The 27,521-nt window shown below is 37.6% G+C and overlaps 4 protein-coding genes across 4 annotated transcripts; 3 read left to right on the forward strand and 1 right to left on the reverse strand.

Annotated features, from left to right (window-relative positions):
• Nucleotides 1-118: 118 nt before the first annotated feature.
• Nucleotides 119-6,061, forward strand: LOC106135369 (transmembrane emp24 domain-containing protein 5). Its single transcript, XM_013335651.2, has 6 exons — nucleotides 119-463; nucleotides 935-1,111; nucleotides 2,117-2,198; nucleotides 3,598-3,751; nucleotides 4,245-4,302; nucleotides 4,927-6,061. The coding sequence occupies exons 1-6, from the start codon at nucleotides 323-325 to the stop codon at nucleotides 4,975-4,977; spliced, it is 663 nt and encodes a 220-aa protein (XP_013191105.2). The 5' UTR covers nucleotides 119-322; the 3' UTR covers nucleotides 4,978-6,061.
• A 1,045-nt stretch (nucleotides 6,062-7,106) lies between these two features.
• Nucleotides 7,107-11,126, reverse strand: LOC132901736 (uncharacterized). The gene is made up of 2 exons (XM_013333832.2): nucleotides 10,980-11,126; nucleotides 7,107-10,198 (listed from the first exon to the last, which is right to left on the reverse strand). Exon 2 carries the CDS (start codon nucleotides 10,193-10,195, stop codon nucleotides 7,829-7,831), a length of 2,367 nt encoding a protein of 788 aa, XP_013189286.1. The 5' UTR covers nucleotides 10,196-10,198; nucleotides 10,980-11,126; the 3' UTR covers nucleotides 7,107-7,828.
• A 2,024-nt stretch (nucleotides 11,127-13,150) lies between these two features.
• LOC106135352 (uncharacterized) lies at nucleotides 13,151-15,741 on the forward strand. The gene is made up of 5 exons (XM_013335632.2): nucleotides 13,151-13,264; nucleotides 13,732-13,887; nucleotides 14,507-14,632; nucleotides 14,875-15,038; nucleotides 15,558-15,741. The coding sequence occupies exons 1-5, from the start codon at nucleotides 13,151-13,153 to the stop codon at nucleotides 15,739-15,741; spliced, it is 744 nt and encodes a 247-aa protein (XP_013191086.2).
• Nucleotides 15,742-16,336: 595 nt separating this feature from the next.
• LOC132903883 (ubiquitin-associated domain-containing protein 1) lies at nucleotides 16,337-26,507 on the forward strand. Its single transcript, XM_060953333.1, has 4 exons — nucleotides 16,337-17,486; nucleotides 18,263-18,390; nucleotides 25,618-25,724; nucleotides 26,371-26,507. The coding sequence occupies exons 1-4, from the start codon at nucleotides 16,357-16,359 to the stop codon at nucleotides 26,476-26,478; spliced, it is 1,473 nt and encodes a 490-aa protein (XP_060809316.1). The 5' UTR covers nucleotides 16,337-16,356; the 3' UTR covers nucleotides 26,479-26,507.
• Nucleotides 26,508-27,521: the final 1,014 nt, after the last annotated feature.

Genomic DNA, 27,521 nt, shown 5'->3' on the forward strand with positions numbered 1-27,521 from the left:
GTTTTCACCAAATGTTCACCGTTTTCAAAAGATGGAAAGATTAGTTCAAAACTTCAGTCTTCAAATCAGACTTGTATGTGTAGTTTTCTACAGGTTTAGTTTAGTATTATTTCCAGAGTAACTTTACTTACCTTGGGGTTGGCAACATTTAATTTGACCCCCGACCGGGCAATGTTTATTTATTTGTTTCTATAAAGAATTTCATTGAAAAGTGCATGAATCAAGTTTTATTTTGGTAAATTCCAAAATTTGGCTCCTATATCTGTGATTATTTGTTTAAGATTGATTGATTTTTTTTAATCGCAGTACTTATAGTTTCATAATGTTGTACATATTTGTGATGACAATTTTCAGTGTGGTTTTTGCGTATGAAAAAGATATGACTTTCAGTGTTCAGCCCGGTAAAATGGACTGCTTCTTCCAAAAAGTGTCTCCTAAAGAAGTTATTGATATAGAATATCAGGTAAAATTTTTAGGTTAGGTGTATCCAAAACATTTCACAAAAAGGTCATACCATAGTTTTCATGTTGTTGTGTTGTGGTAACTAGATTTTTGGCAGATACTTCTCGGTATACTCTGTCTTATCTTTATTTAAAATACAATACATGTTAGGCTAATAAATTTAAAATGGGAATTTATTAGGTAGTGGGTTAGCAACCTTTTCCGAAATCTGTTTAAATTAATTTCATTATTATGCCATCCAATTAAACGTGGCTTGAGCCCTGTGACTAATGGCTTTGTCTACCCCGTAAGGGATAAAAACATGTATGTGGAACCAAAAGAAGTATGCAGAGATTGTGGCAAAGGGATAGATGTAGTCTCTGCTTACCCTTCCAGGAAAGAGTCGTGTTTTTATATATGTTTGTTTGATATTGGCCAGAATTCTTTTATATATTTTGGTATTGAAATAAAAGTTATTTCAATAAAATTTCAGGTTATAGACGCGACTCACGGGGAGCTAGACATATCATTTCAGTTAGGGGATCCCCTGGGCAGGGTCATCGTGGCGGACTACAAGAAGCCGGAGAACAGCCACCGACACACAGCTACGGAGGACGGAGATTACAGATTCTGTTTCGACAATACCTTCAGCACATTTAGTGAGAAAACTGTAAATATGACTGTGGTTACTTTCTTAGACTAAGCTTAAATAAATAATATACAGGACAAATTACTCAGATTGAGTTAGCTTCGAAGTAAATTCTAGACTTGTGTCATGAGATACTAACTCAACAGTATTATATTTTATAATAAATTCTTATATAGATAAACATCCAAGAGATCCAGGCCAATCAGAAAAAGTTATTTTCTCATCATGCCCTGGCCAGGATTCAAACCTGGGACCTCCGGTGTCACAGACAAGTGTACTACCGCTGCGCCACAGGCTGTCTAAGCTTATGGCTAATGAACTTTAAATGCTTTTTGTGGGCAATGGGCTAGTGACCTGTCACTATTTGAATCTCATTTTCATACTTAAAGCTGTAAGTGGCCATTCAGTCTTATCAAGACTGTTGGCTCTGTCTACCCTGCAAGTTATATAGACGTGACAATATGTATCTATCTAAGTTAACATCCAACCTAGTGAAGCATCCATCTAAGCTTGGTTTAGTTTCTGGATCACAAAAGTATATTTCTATGTGTCAAAGCCCACCGTGTAAAACCTCGTGGTTCTGGGAGCAGGGTAGGCATCCAATAATAACATCACTCTGAGCCAGATGGTGATGGAAAGGAATAATGTAGAAGTCCGCTATGATCTATACTAAAATTATAAAGCTGAAGAGTTTGTTTGTTTAAACGTGCTAATCTCAGGAACTACGGGATTGAATTGAAAAATTTTCATTGCGTTGAATAGACCATTTATCGAGGAAGGCTTTTCGGCTATATAACATCACGCTGCAACTATAAGGAGCAAAGAAATAATGGAAAATGTGAAGAAAACGGGTAAAATTACTCATCCTTGAGGGTTTCAATGATGCCCAAAACAACTATTCCACGCGGACGAAGTCGCGGGTACAGCTATATGTACAGATATATGTTTGATCTAAGTTGGTACAGAAATAAAGAAATTATTTAAAATTATTTAAATTAAATTATATGTATTTATATTCTTTTGCAGGTGTTCTTTGATGTTGTGATCGATTCGGAAGATTCTAAAGACGAAAAAGACTATGAGGCTGATGACAAGGAGTTGGAGCTTGGTATGTATAGATTGAACTAATACATTCAAACATAATAAATTCAAATATTTTATACATTTTAATGGGACATTTCAATATCACTTAATAATTGTTTTGTTTTTTTCACATTGGTTGACGTCAAATAAATTACTCAAGACTGCTTCCGAAGCGTCAGTGCAGAAGCGGTAACAAACTGCACTGTAGCATTTTCTTGAATATCGTCAACTTTTAAATTATCCAAACTTAGAATAGAAATGGAGATTAGCTTTGACCAGCAACTTCGCCCGCGTGAATGAAGCGCCATCTACAAAAAGCGACGAATTTCTAATTTCTAATTATATATAAAGGGTCAGGCCAAGAGTACCCGAAACCGCCGAGCTTGCATGAAGAGAGTTATGAATGTGGATGAAGCGAAGGAATTATGCAGAGATCGTGACAAGTGGAAGGATGTAATCTCTGCCTATCCCCCCGGGAAAAGGGCGTGATTTATGTATGTATGTATATATACGTGATATTTCAATAAGATTCATTCAGTAGATAACCCGTGTAGAGATAACAACAAAATAAACTCACTATGAAGTGGAAAGAGGTAGTCTCTGCCTACCCCTCCGGGAAAGAGGCGTGATTTTTATGTATGTATGTATGTAAACTCACTATCGCAATAATACTATTTGCGATGAGACTAGCTTGCGCCATCGGCATCGTATGACGGCCTCTGTGGCGCAGCGGTAGTGCGATTGTCTGTGACACCGGAGGTCCCGGGTTCGAATCCCGGCCGCGGCATGATGAGAAATGAACTTTTTCTGATTGGTCTGGGTCTTGGATATTTATCTATATAAGTATTTATTATAAAATATAGTATCGTTGAGTTAGTATCTCGTAACACAAGTGTCGAACTTACTTCGAGGCTAACCCAATCAGTGTAATTTGTCCCGTATTTTATTTATTTATGATTTATTTTTATCGGCAGCTAATGCTTTATTCCCGCGGTTTCGTTCGTTATCAATGTCCGTATATCGCAAATCCTGCAATTTTTTTAAGCGTTGAATTCGTTGCTTTTTGTAGGTGATGCTAAATTTATCGCTTTTTGTAGATAAATAAATATTTACAGGACAAATTGCTCAGATTGAGTAAGCCTCGAAGTTAGTTTTAAACTTTGGTTACGAGATACTAACTCGACGATAATATGTTTTATAATAAATACTTATATAGATAAACATCCAAGACTCGGGACGAGATGATGGTAGATGGTGTAAATTCGTCACTCATTTGGACATGGCCTTAAATTCGTCACTTCATAAATGGCGTTAAATTCACGCGCGCTGACGCAAGCCATACAGATACAGAGTATCATCGTAAGAACCGTTGACATTGACAGCTGTCAAAACGCGCAAGCTCAACACAATACAACCATTTGTAGGTAACGCCTTAGAGACGTACTCGATGCGCGTGCGCGACATATCGGAGTCGGTGAACCGCGTGCGGGACAACGTGTCGGCCGCGCGCCGGCTGCAGGAGCTGCACTCGGCGCACGAGGCGCGCGACAGGAACCTGGCGGAGGAGATGTGCGCCAGGTATATACACATACATAAATAAAAAATAAATTAATAACATAGTATATCATTTCGGAAGCAAATTTTGTACAAAGTCAGTCCACCCGGCAAGGGGGTAAAGACGTAATTATATGTATGTATGTAACTATTAATCTAACAGCCGGACGCGGCCTGTATATATGTATGTATGTGTATGTTACATATATACGTCACGTCTATATCCCTTGCGGGGTAGACAGAGCCAACAGTCCTGGAAAGATTGAATGGCCACGTTCAGCTATTTGGCTTAATGATAGAATTGAGATTCAAATAGTGACAGGTTGCCACACCACAGATTCAAATAAGCCTATCCCTTAGTCGCCTTTTAAGACATCCATGGGAAAGAGATGCGAGTGGTCCTATTCTTTTTTGTATTGGTGCCGGGAACCACACGGCAGATTGGTTAATTATTCTTTTTATCTGGAACTGATGCAATGAAAAACTTTTTATACTTATAATATAGCAATTGTTTCAGAGTTATGGCGTGGTCAATCTGGCAGATGGCATTGATGATGCTTGTAGGAGTCACGCAGGTGAGACGACACCGCGTACCTTACTCAGTGGTCTAGGCGTGAGTGGCTCGAGTTGAGATTTAAGTAGTGACAGGTCGCTAGCCCATCGCCTAAAAGAAGAGTTTCTAAGTCTATCTCTAGTCTAGTCGCCTTTTACGATATCCATGGCAAAGATATGGAATGGTCCTATTCTAAAGTGCCGTCTATAACAGTACATTAGACAAATAAGTTTTGTAATAAAAAGAAAAACACTTCCAATCGATACCCGTCTATTTGGAAGTCGGTAAAATTTTTGAAACGTCCTCCTAAGCCTGAAAAATGCATCAAAAACGGTTCAGCGAAACGTGAGAAAATCGCAGACTAACATACATACATATACATACATACAGATCAAAAATATAAATATAATTATATATAAGGGACAAATTACACAGATCAAGTTAGTCTCGAAGTAAGTTTGAGACTTGTGTTACGAGATACCAACTCGACGATACTATATTTCATAATAAATACTTATAAATAAATATAAACATCAATGCCCCAGGCCAATCAGAGAAAGGTCGTTTCTCATCATGCCTTGGCCGGGATTCGAACATGCTGAAAAAAAAATTTGAATATTTCAACTGCAATTTTTTTAATTTTCAGGTGGTCTTCGTCAGGAGTTTGTTTGCAGATAAACAGAAAATGGGATTCTAGTTGAGGTTTATGCCGGGAGCGGCTCACTGACCAAATGTACATTAAATTTATGTCAAGTCGTTCTATTGCCAACTCGACCCAGTAGCTATACGAGGCTGTAATAGAATAGAATAGATTTATTTTCAAAATTGGACATAAGGTATCACTTATTAACGTCACATCACTTAAATCTTATTATGTCTACTGCCGCTTCCGAAGCGCATGTGTAGAAGAAGCGGCAGAACGAATTACACTGCAGCATTTTCATCGGACGTCAATTTACAAATATAGATCACTTAAATCTGAATCGTGGACGAATGCACATTGTCTACATAAAAAAATGTGAATGAATATAAAATGTAGACACTGTACAAATTATGTCATAACTATGTCATAAATGCACAAGCATTTAAGAAGCCATTATGTCAAGCTCGGCCACACATGTTTATCATTAATATAATCCTCCGTGCTGTAATAGGCTTTCCTACAAAGCTCAATGTATTTTGACAGGATCGCCACGTAATGATGGAAGCGACCGTCAAATCAGTGTTGCCAACTCTGACGAGAAAGATAAATAGTATAATGGTTACATTATACTTTTTATAAATAATACAGGAATTAAACGCGCAACAACGAATGTTATTCAATGAAAGTTTGAAATCAGTTATATAATTTTCTACAACACTGTGTCGGATGTCAGACACTATTATTTTTAATAGGCTTTATTATTACAAAATAGATTAAGTTACGAGGCATGAAATTGATCTAAATTAAACTACAGGATTACGTGTTTCAGCCAATGTCAAAAAGATTCAGGGCCACGGTTAGCAAATTAGAATAAAATTCGATTTACAATTTGTTTAAATAGAAAAGTTTCAGGATATGGCACATGCAAGTCGAACATTGTCTTAATATTCATGTACGGTACTCAAACCATTTTTACTGTTACAGTCGGTGCTATTCTTATATCGATTAGTCACAAATTTTTCTTCTTTATTTCGTCTCAGTCTTTGTGTCGCCTCGTCCTGGTGGCAACTCGTACTTGTGACATCTCGTCACAGTGACAACTCGTACCTGTGACATCTCGTACTTGTGACATCTCGTCACAGTGACATCTCGTCACAGTGACAACTCGTACCTGTGACATCTCGTACTTGTGACATCTCGTCACAGTGACAACTCGTACCTGTGACATCTCGTACTTGTGACATCTCGTCACAGTGACAACTCGTACCTGTGACATCTCGTACTTGTGACATCTCGTCACAGTGACAACTCGTACCTGTGACATCTCGTACTTGTGACATCTCGTCACAGTGACAACTCGTACCTGTGACATCTCGTACTTGTGACATCTCGTCACAGTGACAACTCGTTATTTGTCAGCTTGTCACAATGGCGACTCGTCCTTGTGTCCTCTCGTCACAGTGACATCTCGTCACAGTGACAACTCGTACCTGTGACATCTCGTACTTGTGACATCTCGTCACAGTGACAACTCGTTATTTGTCAGCTTGTCAGAATGGCGACTCGTCCTTGTGTCCTCTCGTCACAGTAACAACTCGTACTTGTGACATCTCGTCACAGTGACTACTCATTCTTGTATAATCTCGTCCCAGTGGCAAGTCGTAACTCGTGCTAGACTTACTGAAATTAACCGCATTGAGTGACTGTCAGACAACGCACAGCAAAAATTAGGAATTATGGAAATTAAATTTAGAATATAATGTTACATTCATCATCATATTTCAGCCGTAGCGAAGGCCTATGTTCAGCAGTGGACGCCCTACGGCTGAAATATGATGATGATGGATGATGATACAAAGATACTATGTCCTCGCAATTCATACAAGGATGAAGCGAAATATCGCGGGCTGAAGTTAGTAAAATCTAAAAAAACAAATGAGCAATATTTTCAATCGCCATATTTAGATAAATCTGTGTTTTTTTTTTAATTTATTTGTATTTTTAATAAGAAAAAAATTAACGCTTGATTATTCAAACGCATTAATTTATTAACTCAGCAAATAAGTAATTAGAACGATTTAAATGGAGTGATGAGCTTTTATTTCGGAATTTATAAACACTTATTAAAAGCAATGTTAAAATACCGTCATAGCGCCTTACTTGAGACAGTTTTGGAATTCAGGTGTTTATAAACTTTTACTGTGTCAACGAATAGTGACAGTATTCACATCTATAATATAGTCTGTACCTTTTTTATCCAAAAAATGCTTCCCCAAGCCCATAGGTACATCACAGATTTTTTATTTTTTTTATTTTTGCTGTCTCATGTTACCATCATGAAGTGCCATAATTGATACACCACACAAAACATATGAAAGTATCATGAATAGAATTTAAATGAATACTTGAGACAGTAAAAAAATTCAAAAACTACATGACCAACTGAAAATTTTTTTTTTGGGCAGCTGCACTAAATTTTAAGTACCAAAAATGAAACAAGTTCCGTATAGCTCAATTTTTATTAATATTCATTACAATCAGTTTAAATCAACGTTGTTCGCTTATTTGGCAATGCAGTGAAAACAAATAGAAATACTTTTCTAAAGTAAAATAAGGAGAAAATAATGAAACAAGAATTTAATCTTACATAACTCAAAAACTTATAACAATCATACTCCAATATTTTCATATATAGTGGGTACTATAGTAACTAAAAAAATAATACACGTTTTTGGTAGCTTTATAAGCTAATCATTACAATAATTAAACATTACAAAAATAATCAGATAAATCAGTTTCTAAAATGAGACGTTTCAAGTTGACTGCATGTATCAAATTGACAACACTTAAGTGAGTACTTGAACTTACAACTAATAAACAATATTCTTCAGTCTTAAAATTTCAATCAGTCTTCATTAATAATAAGATTTGGCTTTATATTACTTACATTTACATTGAAACTGTAACGACCTCTTTTCAACAATACTGGCTTAACAACTGATATAATTTTTTGAGAGTCAACAGTCATAATATCATCAACAGGGGGAAATACATAAATTCCTTTATTTGTGCTTTTTCTCAAAAACTTACAGGAATACTCATTCTCATTTAATATTTCAGTTATCTGAGCAAAGAACTCTTTTACCATTGGTTTATTTTTAAAGCCATCATATATTAAGTGAATTTTTACAAAGTCATACATTTTTACAGATACTTCAGAAGTAGGTTCGGTTTCTATATGTTCATTCTTGGTTTCACTTAAAATTTGTTTCAGTTTCATTTTAGCAGATTTGGAGGATGATGGTTGCTGTGTTGATTTAAATACTTTTGGCTGCGAAGTTATATCGTTTTGATCTTTAGGTTTGCGTTTTATATCAATAGATTTAGAGGTAGATGGTTGCTGTTCTGGTTCATATACTTTTGGTAGCGTAATAATGTCGTCTTGATTAGTGGAAGATAATGGTTCCTGTGGTGATGCAAATACTTCTGGCTGAGTAATTACATTATTTTGATCTTTTGTGGAAGAAGACAGTTTCTGTACTGATTTAGATATTTTTGATTGCGAAATTATGTCCTCTTCACCTTTTGATTTTTCTCGTGATTTAGAGACTCTTGGCTGGAAAAATATATTTTCTTGATCTTCAGAATCTAAATATACATGTTTTCTTTGTTGTTTTAATTTAATGTTAGGAATGATATTTGATTGGGTTGTGGTTTTTTCTATCAAATTATCGAAATCTTGTAATTCAGATATATTATCACTATCAGATGTATCATGTACAGAATAATTGCTAGAAACTGTAGTATCCGTGTCTTCTTCACGTGCTGTTTTCGGTTGCGTAAATAATGGATCTGAATCTATGTTTACTTCTAAATAATCTTCTTCTGCATCACAAATTCCCACGTCTACTTCTTCAATATTTTGAGTATTTGAAGGATTTGTAATATCGGAGACTGTAAGGCTTTGACCTGCCGAAGCTTGCAATTTTTTCTTTCTCACTTTAAGAGGAGCTGATGTATTAAGACGACTTTCTTTTAAAAAACTTTCGAATGCACTCGCCCATTCTTTAGATGTGCTGTTATTTTCTGGAGTTTCAACGGGAAGCTTGGCCAGAACTGTTTGTTTGTTGAGAGGGCAAATCCCAGCTGCACGAAACCCTGACTTTAAATTCTCTGAAGATGTCAACAGTTGATCTAACGATCGTTTTAAAAGTCGCGGAAACTGATCTTTGGGAATGCAGCCCCTGGTTTTCTGCTTCCATTCTAATAAGGTTTTTCGCCATATTGCTTTAAGTGGACGGAAGTAAGCGACATCAAGCGGTTGGGTTAAGTGTGAACTATTTGCAGGGAGAAATATGAAACGAATATCTGATTCCGCACATTTTTGTATAACCTTTACAGACAGATGACTTGCCAGGTTATCTCCTAGTATTGCTTTCGGACCTTCACCTACCGAACTGAAATAAGGTACAACCACTTTGAAAAACCAGTCTTCAAACGTTGTACTGTCAAACCAACCGCTTCTTGTTCGATTGTAGAATGTATTAGCTGGCCCTCCTCTCAACCAAGAATCGTAAAGGTGCTCAGCCTTATATACGACATATATTGGTAATAAAGCTCCTGATGCTGATCCTGCAAACATAACCGATGTGCTCGATTTCGAAGCGTCAATGATATTTTTTGGACTTTTGAAACCTCTTCTTACTAATACTTTTGTTTTTCCAGGGTCGTCGGTAAAGTTAGTTTCATCAAAATTCACAATTGCTTCTGGTTTTACTCCCTCCAAGCTAATCATTAGATTATCAAAATAATCAGATATCATTTCAGGATTAACAGCAGCTCTTGCTCTTTTAATGTTTTCACAAAACTTGTACGAAATTTCATGTTTGTTTCGGTCTAAAAATCCTTTCAACCAAAATCTTCCTGGCAAATTGTTCTTAAATCTAGGTTCTGTCTTTCCCTTCGTGTCAAGGTATTGCTTCACAATAAGCGTCAAGTCAAAGGCTGTTATAGGAAATCCCCATTTCCCGCAAAGAATTAAGGCTTCTACAATTATATTTTCATCTTCATTTGAAAAAACTGTGGGTCTTCCAACTTTATTCATATGCTTACAACGCACTTTTCTCTGTACAGTGGCTGGTGGAACATTATATTTTTCTGCAGCTTTTCTAATCGACATACCTTTTCGCACTGAAGCCACTGCATTTTCAACCGCTTCATTGGAGTAGTTACGGTATGGCCGTGACCCAATTTTCTTTCGATACCTTCCCATGTTCTGTCAAAAAATCGAAATGAAGATTTAGGTAAGCCCAAGATAATTGTCTTTCTTGGCAAATTTTCTTGTCAATTATTTTACCCTTCCATTGAAATCTTCAAAACCATAGTAGACATGAAAATTCATTACATACACCACAGATATAAAAACATTACATTAAATGTAATGTTATTATATCTGTGACATACATCAAAAGATAATTTTTATAGGATTGATTAATAAGAATAGAACATTTTACACCATTGTTATTTTTATGAAAAGATTATCCATTAATCGCAAAAAAAATCCTTTTCGTTCACATTCATATTATATTTAAAATACTTGACAACAAGTTTACATGAATCTATGGTTTCTATGATTTCATTGAAATATTAAATTTTTGACAGAAAAAAATGGCCGCAAAACGAGCTTTTAATTAAAAAGAAAGTTTTAACAATTATTAAGCCATTTTGAGACATAGTAAATAACTTGAGACAGTTGGTAACTTGAAACAGTAGGTAACATGAGACAGTAGATAACATGAAACAAATGTATCAAATTACAACCACTTCGAAATATTTTCATTTGGAGTGGCACACAAGCCGTCGTTTTAACTTAAAATTCACGAAACCTTTGATAGTTTGTAGCTAAATAGTAAGGTTAGGTTATGCAAAGACCAGATTTTGACAAAGATCAACACAGATCGAGTAACATGTGAAGTTTTATGAACCACAGAACTTAACAATTTATTGTGAAAACTTTCAACTCTAATTATTCATAAAATAGGCTTGAAAAGACTTACTTTAGTTATTATTTATCTTGCACACACTTTTCTCCTGTCGCCATGACACTTGCCAGCAGTAATGTTACCATGTGTAAAAAAATATGGGTGCGTTCGAAAAAACCAGTTATTTGTATCAAGTTAACCTGCAGTATCAAGTAAGGCACATTGACGGTAATGTAGCTGGTGACAGTTAGTATAATATACATACATATGGTCACGTCTATATCCCTTGCGGGGTAGACAGAGCCAGCAATTTTGAAATGCTGACAGGTTACGTTCAGCTGTTTGGCCTAATGAGATTCAAATAGTGACAGGTTGCTAGCGCATCGCCTAAAAGAAGAATCCCAAGTTTACAAGCCTATACTGTTGATTGGCAGTAAGTACCAAATATGTACTGAACAAATCACACAAACTTGTTGATAAATAAACTTATAGCGTTAAAAATAGCGTCTTATTACTTAAATGCATTTGAATAATCAGACTTTAATTGTTTGCCAAAGTTACGTAGTGTTAATATTAGTGTATTTAAATGTAGCTACAGTTATTTTGATGAACGTTGCATTTTTCGTGTCAATAATGTTACTATTTTAAATTGATAAAAGGCGTGATTTTATATACGTATGTAAATAATTACTTTTTTGTAATAGCGGTACATGTATTTTCCTAAGACTATTAAATAAATAATAGTTTCATTACAAAAAAAAAACCTTCTTTTTAATGAAATATTAGCCATTTTTCGTGCACAGCGTTCTTTGTCCAAGTCGTTCAGGTCAGAAGTAAAATATGTAGATTATGAAATATAGACGATTGTCTCCGTAAATAAAACACTATTGTCTCTAATTTAATAAAGAAATAAAAATACGTTTACATCACTAGTTTGTGTTAAGAAATTTTTAAATAAATAAACTTTTTGATATATTTTATTAGTTTTTTTTATTTTCTCATAATTCACGAATCGACGCGGCGCGGGCAGAGGGTATCGTGGTGAAATGCCTGCGATCCAATGATGCCCTCAAAATGGTAAGAAGGGCGCACGGAGGGGCTTTAGTGAGTAGGCTGGTATATTAGGTGCCAGGATAACTGAAAATCAGGTGATAACTGAAAATCAGCGTTTTGCACTTCAGTTAGTGCAAAAAAATTCCGCTGAGTTATGACCTTTTCTACTTGCTGCAGCACGCAAATGCATCTCAACTGTGTTTTTTATAATGTTGTGTTTAATTCTGTATTTTGTGTCTGTAGCAACTGAATAAACGTTTTTATCTATCAGGAGTCTCCCTCTCTCCCGGGTGAAGGCCCGGGGGGTTGTCCGTAAAAAGGATATTCAATTCGATAAAAAAAAAAAAAAGGACTCCAACCGCACGTTGTCGATATCCCCACCCTTCGCACCTTGCGATTCGCCAAATCTTTCATCACGCCAACCGCTGTGATTTGGAATTCCCAGTACATACATATAATTTGGGGATTTTCAAGGCAAGAGTGAATAAGCACTACTTGCGCTTGCGTGCACCACATAAGACTCATCGTGCTTACCACCAGGCAGATTGATCAAACGCATTCAAATCTTATATATAAATTCTTGTGTCACAATGTTCTGGCTTGACCGATTCTCATGAAATTTTCTTTTTTCTGTCTGAGAATCGGCCAACATCTATTTATCATACCCCTTAGTGATATGGGTTGTCCACCCTTAACATTTTTTTTAACTAGAAATTACTTAAAGTATATTAATATGGCAAAACAACGTTTGCCGGGACAGCTAGTATATATTATAAAGACACCATCCACCTCTCCAGAGAGGAACCCGGGGTGCGCCTGCGACCATGATATTTTATTGGGTCAGGTTTTAACACGAAGCTGTAAGCCGAAGTCTGATCTCAAAAACCTTTACAATGGATCTTAACTATTAGGATTAAAATAGCTGAACGTGGCCTATCAGTCTTTTCAAGACTGTCAGCTCTGTCTACCTCGCAAGGGATATAGACTTGATTATACTTATGTATGTATTAAAAACTGTAAATTATACGTGAAAATGTTTAAATTTAAATTCTGATATTGTTTTGTTAAAAACGTTTTAGTTGTTATATGGATCGTTCCCCGGTCGTATAGATTTACTTAATTATAATGACAAAATTACTGTAATAAATCAATCGTATTTTTGTTAGTGTTTTTTTTTGTAATATCCTTTGATAATGACTGTGGGCGAGCTGATATTAAGAACGGCGAGGTCGAGGGAGTCCCTGTATCCCTCTCCACCACCAGAGCCCGAAGGAAAAACCAGAAGAAGGAAGAGGAAGGTGTTCAAGGTAACTCAAGTCGAGGACTGTTTTAAAAAAATGTTTGTTTACATACATAAAGTGTTGGAAAGGCACTTTAGAATAGAACCAATTCATATCTTTCCCTTGGATGACGTAAAAGGCGATTAAGGGATTACACGTTACGCCTCGCATAGCCATGACAGTTGACTGGTCGCTTGAAGCTTCGCTCCTGATGATGTGCAGACATTTCTTGTCCATACATACATAAATATAATCACGTCTGTATCGCCCGCGAGGCAGACTGAGCCAACAGTCTTAAAAAGCCCAAATAGCCACGTTCAGCTTTACGGCTCTTCAATAGAATTGTGATTCAAATATTGATATCGCATACAAGAAGAATCCCAAATAGTCTATCACTAAGTCTCTTTTTACGACATCCAAAGGTCCTATTCTTTTTTTCTATTGGTCCTGTGAACCACACGGCGCGAAGATGACTTATAAAGTTTCTGAAATAGTTGCCCCCGGCACGGGCTCGCGTGGACACCTCCCCGCCTCCCTTCAGCAGGAGCGCGCTGGCGAGCCGGCTGCCCGGCTGGGGGCGCCGCGCGGGGGAGATCACGATGGAGAACATGGCGCTGCTGCAGCACATCAAGCGGTGGCATTTCAGAGGGGTATCTTCTTTGCTTTTCCATAGAATATAATGGAATGGATTTAAAAAGAACGGAATAGAATGGAATACCCGAAACCGCCGAGCTTGCATGAAGAGAGTTATGAATGTGGATGAAGCGAAGGAAGTATGCAGAGATCGTGGCAAGTGGAAAGAGGTAGTCTCTGCCCCTCCGGGAAAGAGGCGTGATTATATGTATGTATGTATAGAATGGAATACAATGGAATGGAATGGAACAGAATAGAATGAAGTGGAATACAATAGAATGGAATGGAATACAATGGAATGGAATGGAACAGAATAGAATGAAGTGGAATACAATAGAATGGAATGGAATACAATGGAATGGAATGGAACAGAATAGAATGAAGTGGAATACAATAGAATGGAATGGAATACAATGGAATGGAATGGAACAGAATAGAATGAAGTGGAATACAATAGAATGGAATGGAATACAATGGAATGGAATGGAACAGAATAGAATGAAGTGGAATACAATAGAATGGAATGGAATACAATGGAATGGAATGGAACAGAATAGAATAGATTTATATTCAAAAGTTCATACAAGATATCTCTTATTGACGGCAAATTATGAATGTACTAAGTTCCCTTTCCAGGGCAAAGTGGATTGTCACTGGGATGTGATGCCTGGACCTTGCCTGAGATTCTATCACAACAGAGTGGACCACCTGAGGCACGTGCAGAGGGAGAACCAGGTCATTTACAAGCTCATAGCTAACACGGTAAGGAATTACTACTTTAAGTGTTCTATGGCCCGCGGGTGGGTCTATAGATCATGATAGTGGATTGTGTAAATCAGGTTTTTACTTGAAGCGATTGAGTCTGACCTACGTAGGGTATGGAGTCGTCATTTTAAAGTGCTAAGAACAAGTGCATAATAATGAATAAAAAAAATTTGTATGTATGTATTAAGATTAGAATGTCTAGTATTAGTCAGATGTAGATTTCGAAACATTTTCTGCAGGTACCCCGGGTGGAGACCACGGCGAAGCTCCGTCGCGATTGGAAGCGCAACAGAGACATCATTATCCAGGGCGCGGCGGGGAGGTTCGTGTTGTTCCCGCCCGTCCCTCAGGAGACAGTGGAGGACCCTGTGTTCTTGGCGCCGCCAGGGGTCAAGAGGCCCAGGTGAGAGTAGCACCAACATTTGGTAAACAACTTATAACAATTTTCACCGTGGATATTGCACGTCTAAAGTTAGGGCCACTTTTTTGGCATAAATTATTTTGTCCTAATTAATGTTTTTTGGCATAAAATATTTTGTCCCAATTATTGTTTTTTGGCATAAAATATTTTGGCATAATGGGTCTAAGGCATAATTAATTTTAGGCATTTAGTTAGATATGCGTAAACATTTATGCGATAGAGAGATCATTATGGCTTAATTTTTTTTATAAAAAAAGAATCCGTTGACAAATCAGGCAGGCCGTGAAATCTTTGTAATCGCGATTCAGATTCTTCGCTGCTATTGGCTGAGCGAGTCTCCGCTATGATTGACAGTTGTTGTGTGACATTAGTGATGTCATTGCAAGTAAAATAAAAGCTTTTAAAAAATTAAGAACATTCCTAAATTCCTTTTAGACTCAAAGCCTCACTAAGCTGGAGTGCAGAGCTTGGGATAGATTTTTTTAGTTATTTCCGTTCCAGAGTATACCTGACTCTCTGCGTGAAGAACTGCGCTCCGATGGGCGAGCTGGCGATAGAACTATTCACAGACTGGTGTCCACAGAACTGCAAACTGTTCCTGGAGCTGGCGGAGGGAGACGGGCTCGGGCACGGCTATGTCGGCACCACCTTCTTCAGGTTCTGGGTTTTTACACATTGCGTTTGATTCTAGAGTGGATATTTTCAATAGCATACATACATATTATCATGTTCTCAACCTCGCGGGGCAGACAGAGCGAACAGTCTCGAAAAATCTGATAGGCCACGTTCGAATGTTTGGCTCAATGATGGAACTGAGATTCAAATAGTGACAGGTTGCTAGCCCATCGCCTAAATCCCAAGTTTACAAGCCTTTGCCTTAGTAGCTTTTTACAAAATCCACGGGAACGAGACGGAGTGGTCCTATTTTTTTATTGGTGCTGAGAACCACACGGCATTAGCACTTTCAATAGCATTGTGACTTTTTATGTAAATCGATGCAACCGGGACTTAAGCCAGGAGGAAGAAGATAAGTTTCTAAAAGAAAGACGATAGAACTGTTATGCGTTTGTTATGTGTGTGTGACCCTTCGATAAAAAGGCTGTATATGTAGTATTTATCGATGACTGGTGCAACCTTTTTTGTCGCCTCACAATGAGCAGTCAATGCGTTTGTCATCCACATGTCAATATGTTTAAACTGTTTTGGTGTATTTTGACGTTTTTAACAAGCCTTATATTTTTCCTACTCCTTCTTTACATCAGCCACCCTTTAGACCTCAAACGACTGGCAATCAACCAGGATGTTGCTTTCTGATACATTCAACAGCAGCGAGCTACTCATCAAAGTTATAAGTCCCGAGGGGCTCACATTTTCAGCGTACTTCGCCGAAGACACGCTCCTCGAAGAAGTGAAGAACAGAGCTATAGACTTCTTCTATCCTAACGGGGAGACAGGTTCCGGCAGATTCAAAATCGTCCGAGTTTACGACATGTCGACTCTGCATGATTTCCTAACGTTGTCCCAAGAGCAGGTCACTATGCAAGAGGAGTTATTGTTGGTTGAAAGACGGATACCTGAAGCGAGCACGCTGTGGGACCTTGGGTCTGTTAGGGCTCCGCTTCACGGAGCTATAGCTGCGGCTACCGCGTCGTTGCCAGCTCCTCAGAACACCATGCGACAGCCAAACCTACAATCGTTACTTTCAACAAACGAACTGTCTTACGAGCTGAGAAAAATACTGATATCCTTGATAGAAGCTGGCGCTAGATTGGCAGCGGCCGGGAGGAACTATGAGATGTCTCTAGCCCAACTCTCAGCCGCCCTGGACGAACCTAGGAGGCTAAACCAGACCGTCATACAGGTCATAACTCCAGAGGAAATAGCCGCTCGATTCCACGCCAATGAAGACACCGGTTCGGAAGCCGCGTCCTCAATCAGATCGGACGGACACGATTCGTACAAACGCGCTGAGCATTTGCAGAGGTTTTTGGAGAAATTCCGCGCTTGGAGAATTAAGATAGCAGAATCGCCTACCCCAGAAGCGATCAGCGCTTTGAAAGATTTAGGATTTACTTTCGAAGAGGCTGAGAAAGCTCTCAGGTCGACAGGCTGTAACGTGCCCGCGGCGGCGTCGTATTTGGTGGGAGAGCGGGGGTCGAGCGTTTTCGAGTTGATCAATGGGCTGCCCGACGGGCCCATCTTGCAGACTTTGCTGAAGCAGCCTCAGATACAACGAGGGTTGTTGAACACGAGGATGCTCATAGCCTTCATCGCGATGGTCGGGCAGACGGGGAGCGCGTCGTTGTGGTTGAACTCCCCTCACGGCAGCCCGCTACTGTCGCAGATCTCCAGGACCTACCACTCGGAGAAGTATTGCTTGGCTGTGAACCAGTTCTCCAACATCATTGAGGAGACGTCCCAACAATCTGCGTCTTCTTCCAGGCAACGCCGTTAGCTCATCGCTGGTTTTTTTGTGAACTTTTTGTTGGTTAAAAAATAAATCTGTTGTTAAATAGTTTTGTTTATAACTTATCCAATACTATGAATGATCCTGATTTGCCGGGTGATTCCCGGCACCAATAAAAATAAGAATAGGACCACTCCACCTTGTTCCCATGGGTGTTGTAAAAGCCGACTAAAGGATAGCTGCTTATAAACTTGTGATTTTCCTTTTAGGCGATGGGTTAAAAACCTATCAGTATTTGAATTCAAATCTGTGGGGCCTTGAGATTCAAATAGTGGCAGGTTGCTAGCCCATCGCCTACAAGAAGAATTCCAAGTTTATTTGCCATTCCCTTAGTCGCCTTTACGACATGCATGGAAAAGACATGGAGTGCTCCTATTCTAAAAGGTAATACTTAATTGATTTAAAAAATTTACACTTTCAAAATACTTTCACTGTCGTGAAATTTGAATAAGGATGAGACAGCCGCTGCGTTAATTTTTTATTCTTTTTAACATTTATACCAAGCAGGTTATACGACTTGCCCACTTCTGGATCGTGGTCGAAGTACACCTCCTAAACTTTAACCAGGAGAAATAACAGGAGAGGTTGAAAAAGTTTGACGTCAACCAATGTTGTTAAACCATACGTTTTGACAATTATTAAGCGACATATAGTATCCTATAGTGAAGAATAAAAAGAAATTTGATTTTTTTTTAATTTTGAATTTTTTGAAGAAGTCGAAACAATTTATTTCTCACAGGAAAGTCCCAAACATGTTCTGGTCGGGCGGAGACGTGATCCACGACAACGGCTTCGGCTGCTACGCGCAGAAAGGCAGGCTCGCGCCCATCGGAGCTGACAACTTCCACTTCTCCCACTCAATGCCTGGTAAGATATTTAGAACAGATTTATTTCCAAAATTGGATACAAGGTACGAGGGTGGTTTGAAAAATTCTCGGCCCGTTTAAGAAAACAAAGATAAATAAACAAAAAAATATTTTTATTTTTCTACATAATCCCCTCTTGTCTCAATACACTTATTTAATCTATATTCTAGCGCTTCTATGCCACTCTTATAGGCCGATTCTTCCAACTCGTCGAAAAAACGTTCCGCCTCAGCTATGACCTCTTCATTTGTGGAAAATTTCTTTCCAGCCAGGTGTTTTTTCAAATTAGGGAACAGATAATAGTCTGATGGTGCTAAATCCGGTGAATAATGGTGATGGTTCAATACTACAAAACGCAGTTCATGGAGTTTAGCCGTTGCAACAACTGACTTGTGCACTGGTGCATTATCCTGATGAAAAAGGATTTTTTTTTCGCCAATCCCGGGCGTTTTTCACGGATTTTTTCTGCTAATTTATCTAACAGGTTAGCATAGTATGGGCCTGTAAAAGTTTGTCCTTTCAGAAGGTAGTCAATAAAAATTATTCCCCTGTAATCCCAAAACACGGATGCCAGAACTTTTCCTGCAGACTTTATCGCCTTGGTCTTCTTTGGAGGCGGAGAACCTCTATGTTTCCACTGTTTTGATTGTTCTTTTGTTTCAGGAATATAATGATGTATCCCAGTTTCATCGGTGGTAACAAATCTTCTCAAAATATCGGCGGTATTTGACCTAAACAAGGCCAGAATCTCACTTGAAATTTCAACTCTGTTGAGTGTTTGTTCGGCGGTCAGCAAACGCGGCACCCATTTTGCCGAAACCTTTTTCATTCCAAGTTCATTGGTTAAAATATTAAATACCCGCTCGGTTGAGATCCCTATAGTGTCACTTATCTCTCGCACTTTTAATCTGCGGTCGTCTAAAACCATTTATGGATTTTATCGATCATTTCTGGCGTGGTGGACGTTGAAGGCCTTCCGCTCCTAGGGTCATCTTCGACGCTTTCTCTGCCTTGTTTAAATAAAGCTACCCACTTTTTTATCATCGAATACGAAGGCGCAGATTCACCTAAAGTGTTATCCATGTCTTCCTTAATTTGGCTAGGTGTCATATTTTTTTGACAAAATATTTAATCACGGCTCTTACTTCGGTTTTTTCCATTTTTCCAGTAGAGAGTCAGATTAGCTCAAACAAAAAATCGTAAAAAAATTATCACACAACCTATCACAATGAAATTTAACACAAGTGTATATAAAGAATCAATCTATCGAATGAGTATATTCTTATTTTTTTTCTACCCTCAAATCTAGGTTAGGCCGAGAACTTTTCAAACCACCCTCGTATCTCTTGTTCTACATTCATTCATGATTTTTAATGTAGACAATGTGCATTCGTCCATGATTTAGATTTAAGAGATCTATATTTGTACATTGACGTCCGATGAAAATGCTGCAGTGTAGTTTGTTCCGCCAATTCTTCTACACATGCGCTTTGGAAGCGGTAGTAGTTATAATTAGATTTAAGTGGTGTGACGTCAATAAGTGATACCTTGTATCCAATTTTGAAAATAAATCTATTCTATTCTATTCTTGTGTTGTGAAACTCATTGCTCTACTCATAGATACACACTTTTGTATACCTACTGATTATTTGGTTAAATGTTGTACATGTGTGCCGTGTGGTTCCCGGCACCAATAAAAAAAAGAATAGGACCACTCCGTCTCCTTCCCATGGATGTCGTAAAAGGCGACTAAGGGATAGGCTTATAAAGTTGGGATTCTTCTTTTAGGTGATGGGCTAGCAACCTGTTACTATTCAAATCTCAATTCTGTCATGAAGCCAAACAGCTAAACGTGGCCTATCAGTCTTTTCAAGACTGTTGGCTCTGTCTACCCCGCACGGGATATAGACGTGATTATATCTATGTTATACAACTCTTTTAAGTAAATAAAGAATTTTTTTTATAGACCTATTATACCGATCTACCATATTTATATCGTCAATAATATTGTATTTAAATATGTGTTTTAAGCTGAATAAAACCAATGTTCCTTATGGTTGTGTCTTAATTCTTGTATCAACTTGCAAGATTGCATTAGCGACAAGTCCGCTTTTGTACCATCTCTGTCTATTTTGTGCTGTTTTACTCTCATGGTGCATTAAAAAATTTTTTCTATCTATCTGTCACTTATTGAAGTCACAAAATTTAAATCTAATTATACCTACTGCCGCTTCCGAAGAAGCGGCGGAACTAACTACACTGCAGTATTTTCATCGGACGTCAATATACAAATATATACATGTGGGAATGGGGCTCAACTTGATGCAAACACTTTTCAAACACTCAAAATCTTTATTTTTTCTTCTTGACAAACCAACAACGACAAATCTTTTTTTCAGATCCTCTTTTGACCTTGACATCTAGTCAGATGTCAATAGACATAATCATATCCGACATTGACAATTAACTTTAGTGTTGCTATACAAACTACTTAAGAATTACTACAAAAAATAACAAAAATAAATCATAATTATTCCCACACGGTCATCCTGTTATTCATCTGACTCAGATGAATCATCTTCCAGTGAGATCCAGGGCTTCATGTAATCTGCTGAGGAAGTTGTATTAAACGGACCTTCACTGTTGCCAATCTTCCTCACAGAATAGCGATCGTTTTGATTGCTTTTAACAATCTCATACGGTCCTAAGTATTTTGGATATAGTTTACTTCCTTGTGCGAATTGGGTCCTCTTAATCGCGACCAAATCGCCTGGTTTATAGGTATTGGCTTTCTTTCGCTTCTTATTAAATGATTTCACATTTTCTTCCTGCGTTTTTCCAATGGATTCTTTTGCCTTCTGTCTGAGCTCTTGTCTTTTCTCGTTAAATATTTCTACATCTTCTTCATCTATTAATTTTTGCAGTTCTATATCTTTATCCTTCATTTTTGTACCAAAAAGTAATTCGAACGGCGTCATTTTAATAGCTCTTTGATATGTTCCATTTAGACATCTTTGAACATTGGAGACATGGCGATACCATTTATTAGGATCATCAACACTTAGTTTGCTTAATACCGCTATTATGATCTGGTGTATGCGCTCAACTTGACCGTTTCCTCTGGGTTGTCCAGTAGTAATCGTATAAAGTGCAATATTCTCCCTTTTGCAATATTCTTGGAAATCTTTTGATGTAAAAGCAGCGTTTCGATCCGTAATAATTCTTTCAGGTGCACCAAACGTTTGTTGTTGCAGCCTTAGTTTCTCTAGAGTCTCTTCAGTAGTCAGCGTCTTGACAGGATAAATCCATGTGAACTTCGTATACGCATCTACGACAGTTAAGATGTATTTATAATTTTTGGAAGTGGATGTCATTGGCCCCAAATGATCTACGTGATACGTCGACAATGGGACGTCTCCTTTGTCGATCGGATGTAAATACCCTTCCTTTTTACCAGCTTTGTGTGATAGAATAATGCATTCAACGCAATTATTTATTGTCTTTTTAACCTTTTCTGTTAAGTTATCTATAAAATATTCTCTTTTAATCAATTCTTCTGTTTTTACAGTTCCAAAGTGTCCTCTTTCATGATTCTTCCTTATTATTTCATATTGCATTTTCTTTGGCACAACAATCAGTCTGTTTCCATCTTTAATCTTATATAAAATTTCGTTTTGTAAAATATAGTCTTCGTAATTCTGTGTCTCTAAGATATTTTTTATTAGTCTTATATGGGCATCTTCATTCTGAGCTTTTCTAATACGGGCTGTAGTTTCAGTGAGTATAAGGCAAACAGGATTTCTGCTTAAGGCATCTGCATGTTTCATCCTTGTTCCTGGTCGGTGTTCAATCTTGTAGTCATATTCTTCTAAAAGGAGCGCCCAGCGAGCAACTCTCGGAGGTAAGTCCTTTTTTTGCAGCGTCATAGTTAAGGCAGAACAATCTGTTATAATTTTAAATTGTATTCCTAATAGGTAGACTCGAAATTTCTTTATGGCAGCGACTATGGCGAGAATTTCTAGATAGTAACTATGATATTTTCTTTCTGCAGGTGTAGTTTTCTTACTCATGTAGTGTATAGGATGAAATTGGTCATCTTTAGGGCTTTTCTGTAGAAGAACAGCTCCATATCCATCGGCGCTGGCGTCGGTGTGTAGCTCCGTTTCTAGATCGGGATTGTATATTCGGAGAACTGGTGAATTACACAAAATCTGTTTCAATTCTATAAAAGCTTTCTCACATTTCTCGTCGAAAATAAATACGGCATCTTTTTTTAATAAGTCCGTCATCGGTTTTGCAATCAGGGAATAGTTCCGAATGAACTTTCTGAAATAGCCAGTCAGGCCAAGAAATGACAGTACAGCTTTCACGTTATTAGGCTTCTTGAAATGTTCTACAGCTCTTATCTTCTCCCGAGACGGTCTGACCTCGCTGTCACAGATGATGTATCCGAGATATTGAATTTCTTTTTTTAGAAAGTGACATTTTTTCCAATTAAATTCTAAAGCGTATTCTTTGCCTCTTTCGAGTACTTTTACTAGTTTCCTTATGCCTTCTTCTTCCGTAACAGCAGGTATTATTAAGTCATCGAGATAGGTTAGAAGAGTACCGTCAATAATAAAATCGTTGAAGATATCATTAATAAACCTTTGAAACACGGATGGCGCCGTACATAAACCAAACGGCATTCTAATAAATTCGTATTGGCCTTGAGGTGTGACGAATGAAGTATACTTTTGACTGTCTTTGTGTACCTTTACGTGTAGGAAGCCGTTTTTGAGGTCGAGGGAAGTGAAAACCTTTGCTTCCTTTAACTTATCAATCTGATCTTCTATTATTGGTAGTGGAAATCGTTCTTTAATCACTTTCTTATTTAATCTTCGGTAATCAATACACATTCGTCGAGAACCATCTTTCTTATCAGCCAAAACCACGGGACTGGCAAAATCAGATTTGCTAAGTTTGATTATGCCACCATCTAGCCATTCTTTCACTTGCGCGTTAACAGCAGTCATCTCCAAAGGTGATAGTCGTCGAGGATTTTGATATACTGGATCTTCATTTGTTAATATTATTTTTAATTCAACTTTACTTTCTTTCTTCATTTCATTTGGTCTATATTCTTCACACATCTTATGAACTTTTTCTTTATATTTAGAATCTTCTATGTCGTAAATCCGGTCAGTATGTTTTTCTTCTGTTAAAAGCGTAAGGTGGGTTATCTTTTCCATGAAAATTCCTTCTGGGGTAAAGCAGACTTCAAAATCATGTAAAATAGGGTTTCCAATTATTATGTTTACTGGTATATCATTATCCTTGACCACGTGAAACTTGATGTCTGTAAAGTATTGATCAATCTGTATATTAGCTACAAACATTCCTTCGGTATAAACTTTGTTTTTTGCTATTCCAGTTATGCACGTAGATTCAATCTTATAGTCTTTAACATCTTCTTTAATTTTCTTAAATTCTGATTCTTTAATTAGGTTTATGTCACTTCCGGTATCAATAAGGGCTATAACGTCTTTGCCATTGATCTTTATATTTTTGTACGGAACTTTATCTTCTTTTTTATTTTGAATATTAAGAGTCTTTGTCTGTTTAGGGCATTCAGTAGATTTGTGGCCAAAGTCATTACATTTAAAACATTTTACTCCTTTCGAGCAATTGGATGACACATGATCTAAATCACCACAGTTATAGCATCTATGAACGCGAGTCTTCTTTCGAAATGAAGTATTTCCAGATGATTGGACAGTATTAGTATAATTTACTGGCTTATTAGAACTCTTTTTTTTAAAGTCACTGTAAATTTCCAACTTCTTGCGAAATTCTTTTATGTCCGAGGCTCCATACAAAATAGCTTTATTAGTATCCAAGTCACGAATACCATCAATCACATATTCGATCAATGCGGCATCTTCAACCTTGCCATGAAGCGCCAATTCTTTCATAGACAGAAAGTACTGCTGATATGTCTCCTCATTTTTCATTTTCCGCGAAGCAAGTTTTTTATGCACCACTGCGCTATTAATCTTTGGGCCAAATTCTTCTTTGAGTGCCTTCTTTAAACCTGGATAATCTTTAACTCGTCCCAAAGAGCGTAAAAACAACTTCGCTGTTCCATCTAAAAGCCGCTTCGCATAGATTAACTTTTCAACTTTAGTCCACTTCATAATCTGTGCAGTATCCTCAAACTCATCAATAAATGTCTCAATCGGGTAGGTGTCATCTCCGGTAAAAATAGTCATAGATTTCTCCAAGTCCTTAAATGAAATCTTAACTTCATACTCCTGTTCTTCATCTTCACTTTCGTACTTATCATCTTTCTTCGGCGGCATTGTTGCTATCAAGCTAGAACTCTTCAAACTTGAATTGCTCTTTAAATTGCGTCTTCTCTTGGTAGTCGTGCAAAATGATGGCTTATTTGGACTCATTTAGTCTTTCGTCTTAAATAAATCTTTAATCCAAATTCCAAAAAAAACTACCATTTTAGTATAATTATTTTGTAGCTTGCAACATTTTGTTTGAAGTGAAGTCTGAACAGTTCGTAGGGTCGGTAAAACAGTAGAGGTGTGATTCGTACCTATGTTCTGTCCGGACCGGCAAAATTGTCGGTAAAACAGTCCGCGTCCACGGCGTGGCTTGCAATTTTTTAATCTTGTGTTGCGTCTTCGGCTAGCATCAAATTTTACACCATCCCGGACGAGCCCCCAAAAAAGATGTGGGAATGGGGCTCAACTTGATGCAAACACTTTTCAAACACTCAAAATCTTTATTTTTTCTTCTTGACAAACCAACAACGACAAATCTTTTTTTCAGATCCTCTTTTGACCTTGACATCTAGTCAGATGTCAATAGACATAATCATATCCGACATTGACAATTAACTTTAGTGTTGCTATACAAACTACTTAAGAATTACTACAAAAAATAACAAAAATAAATCATAATTATTCCCACATACATATCTCTAAATCTAAATAGTGGATGAATGCACATTGTCTACATTATAAGATGTAAATGAGTATTAAACTAATAAATTTCAATAAGAATATTAACTAATAAATTTCAACAAGAATATTATGTCAAATGTCCGTCATCAAGGCATAAAGCTGAACATTGCCATTCAGGCTTTGTGACACTGTTTGCTCTGCCTACCCCGTAAGGGATAAAGATAAGATTATATGATAATGTGTGTGTACGTTCAATTAAAATAATCATGCAGGTCTGGTCTCGATGCGGGTGACGGCAGACGACGAAATGTGCGGTATTTTTAACATCACATTCAAACCTATGCCTCAGTTCGACCTCAAGAATGTGGTCATTGGACGGGTAACGCATTTTCTAAACTGTACATAGAATCACGTCTATCCCGTGCGGGGTAGAGAGAGCCAACAGTCTTGAAAATACTGAAAGGCCAAGTTCAGCTGTTTGGGTTCACGATAGAATTGAGATTCAAATAGTGACAGGTTGCTAGCCCATCGCCTAAAAGGAAAATCTCAAGTTTAAAAGCATATCACTTAGTCCCATTTTACGACATCCATGGGAACGAGATGTAGTGGTCCTTTTTTTTTTATTGGTGCCGGGAGCCACACGGCACGGCGGCGTAGTGGTAACGTTCCGAATTCTATTCCCGGTTAATGGACGATGAAGACTGTCAGTTTTAAATGATAACCATGATTGATCTAATACGGGTTAGGTACCTGCAAAGGTTGTGGAGGTCAGACGGGAATTCGTGTAAAAACATGATTCACCCCATCCAAGATCCATGGTCGAAGGTTTACCACGGACTCTTCCCAGAGTGGCGAGGATGCAAACAGGACTAAAGTCAGGAGACTGTAAAGAGTTTGATGAGGCCGGCCCTTTCCTACTTTTTCAGCCGGCTCTGACTTATAAATTTGTAAGAACGTATGATTGAATCCGCTGAATGCAGATCTCCCGAGACACATCACAATGAGTGAGAGAGCTCTCTGTCCAGGTCATACGTCCCTGCAGCCTGTTCTCGTCGCTCCGCTCGCTCGGCGCCCCGCTGTGCCCCGCCCCGCTCGTACAGATCTCCGCAGCTCGTCTCCGAGGCCAGAGATGAGAAATACAATCGAAATTACTCGTGAGGGAATATTACTAGCTACGACTATAGTAGTTGCTAACAATAATAAAAACGTGACCAAAAATAGCTTGTTTTTCATTCATTATTTCAAATAATAACGTCTATATAATGCCTTGCGGGGTAGACAGAGCTAGCAGACTTGAAAGACGGACAGGCCACGTTCAGTTGTTATTAATAGCTTGTTTTATTTTCATCCACTCCATCTCTTTCCCGTGGATGTCGTAAAAGGCGACTAAGGCAGAGACTTACAAACTTGGCATTCCTTTTTTTAGGCGTTAAGCTAGCGACCTGTCACTATTTGAATCTCAATTTTATCATTAACCCATACAGCTGAACAAGGCCTTTCAGTCTTTTTAAGACTGTTCCCTCTGTTTACTTCGCAAGGGATATAGACGTGACTATGTATGTATGTAAAATATATGACTAAGTAAATAAAACAATTATCGAATGTAAATATATAATTTATTTATTATTTTACAATAAACCACAACCAATTTACAATATAAATAAATCACATTTTTATGTTTCCTCACTCTGATATATTTTTTTTTATCTGATATTGTATATCGATATCCATTTGTTTCCTGTTTTACCTAAACATTAATTTTTACAGCACGTTTTTAGCATAAGGTCCACACAATTTTAACTTATAATATCTTACTTATATAATGATACTCTTTGCTAAATGCGAAAGTGTCTTACCTACTCAAAACCTACTGATGGACGCGTTTACAAAAAAGTAAGATTGAAAATCTATACTATAATATTATAAAGCTGAAGAGTTTGTATGTTTGAACGCGCTAATCTCAGGAACTACTGGTTTTATTTGAAAAATTCTTTTTGCATTGAATATACAATTTATTGAGGAAGGCTTTTAGCTATATAACATCACGCTGCAACTATACTCCTTATAGTACCAAAGAAATGATGGAAAATATGAAAAAAAAACGGAGAAAATTATTCCTCCTTGTGGGCTTCAATGATGCCCAAAATAACTATTCTACGCAGACGAAGTCGCGGGC

Source organism: Amyelois transitella, chromosome 31 (genome assembly GCF_032362555.1).
Source record: "Amyelois transitella isolate CPQ chromosome 31, ilAmyTran1.1, whole genome shotgun sequence".
Taxonomy (NCBI): domain Eukaryota; kingdom Metazoa; phylum Arthropoda; class Insecta; order Lepidoptera; family Pyralidae; genus Amyelois; species Amyelois transitella.

Excerpts from the sequence above, each read along its gene's own strand:
- LOC106135352 (XM_013335632.2), top strand. The coding sequence starts at position 13,151 with ATGACTGTGGGCGAGCTGATATTAAGAACGGCGAGGTCGAGGGAGTCC. Across the intron at positions 13,265-13,731 it reads GGAAGAGGAAGGTGTTCAAG|TTGCCCCCGGCACGGGCTCG; the intron begins GTAACTCAAGTC and ends TTTCTGAAATAG. Across the intron at positions 15,039-15,557 it reads CCAGGGGTCAAGAGGCCCAG|AGTATACCTGACTCTCTGCG; the intron begins GTGAGAGTAGCA and ends TTTCCGTTCCAG.
- LOC132903883 (XM_060953333.1), top strand. The coding sequence starts at position 16,357 with ATGTTGCTTTCTGATACATTCAACAGCAGCGAGCTACTCATCAAAGTT. Across the intron at positions 17,487-18,262 it reads GAGACGTCCCAACAATCTGC|GAAAGTCCCAAACATGTTCT; the intron begins GTCTTCTTCCAG and ends TATTTCTCACAG. Across the intron at positions 25,725-26,370 it reads AGAATGTGGTCATTGGACGG|GTCATACGTCCCTGCAGCCT; the intron begins GTAACGCATTTT and ends CTCTCTGTCCAG.
- LOC106135369 (XM_013335651.2), top strand. The coding sequence starts at position 323 with ATGTTGTACATATTTGTGATGACAATTTTCAGTGTGGTTTTTGCGTAT. Across the intron at positions 1,112-2,116 it reads GCACATTTAGTGAGAAAACT|GTGTTCTTTGATGTTGTGAT; the intron begins GTAAATATGACT and ends ATTCTTTTGCAG. Across the intron at positions 2,199-3,597 it reads TGACAAGGAGTTGGAGCTTG|GTAACGCCTTAGAGACGTAC; the intron begins GTATGTATAGAT and ends AACCATTTGTAG.
- LOC132901736 (XM_013333832.2), bottom strand. The coding sequence starts at position 10,195 with ATGGGAAGGTATCGAAAGAAAATTGGGTCACGGCCATACCGTAACTAC.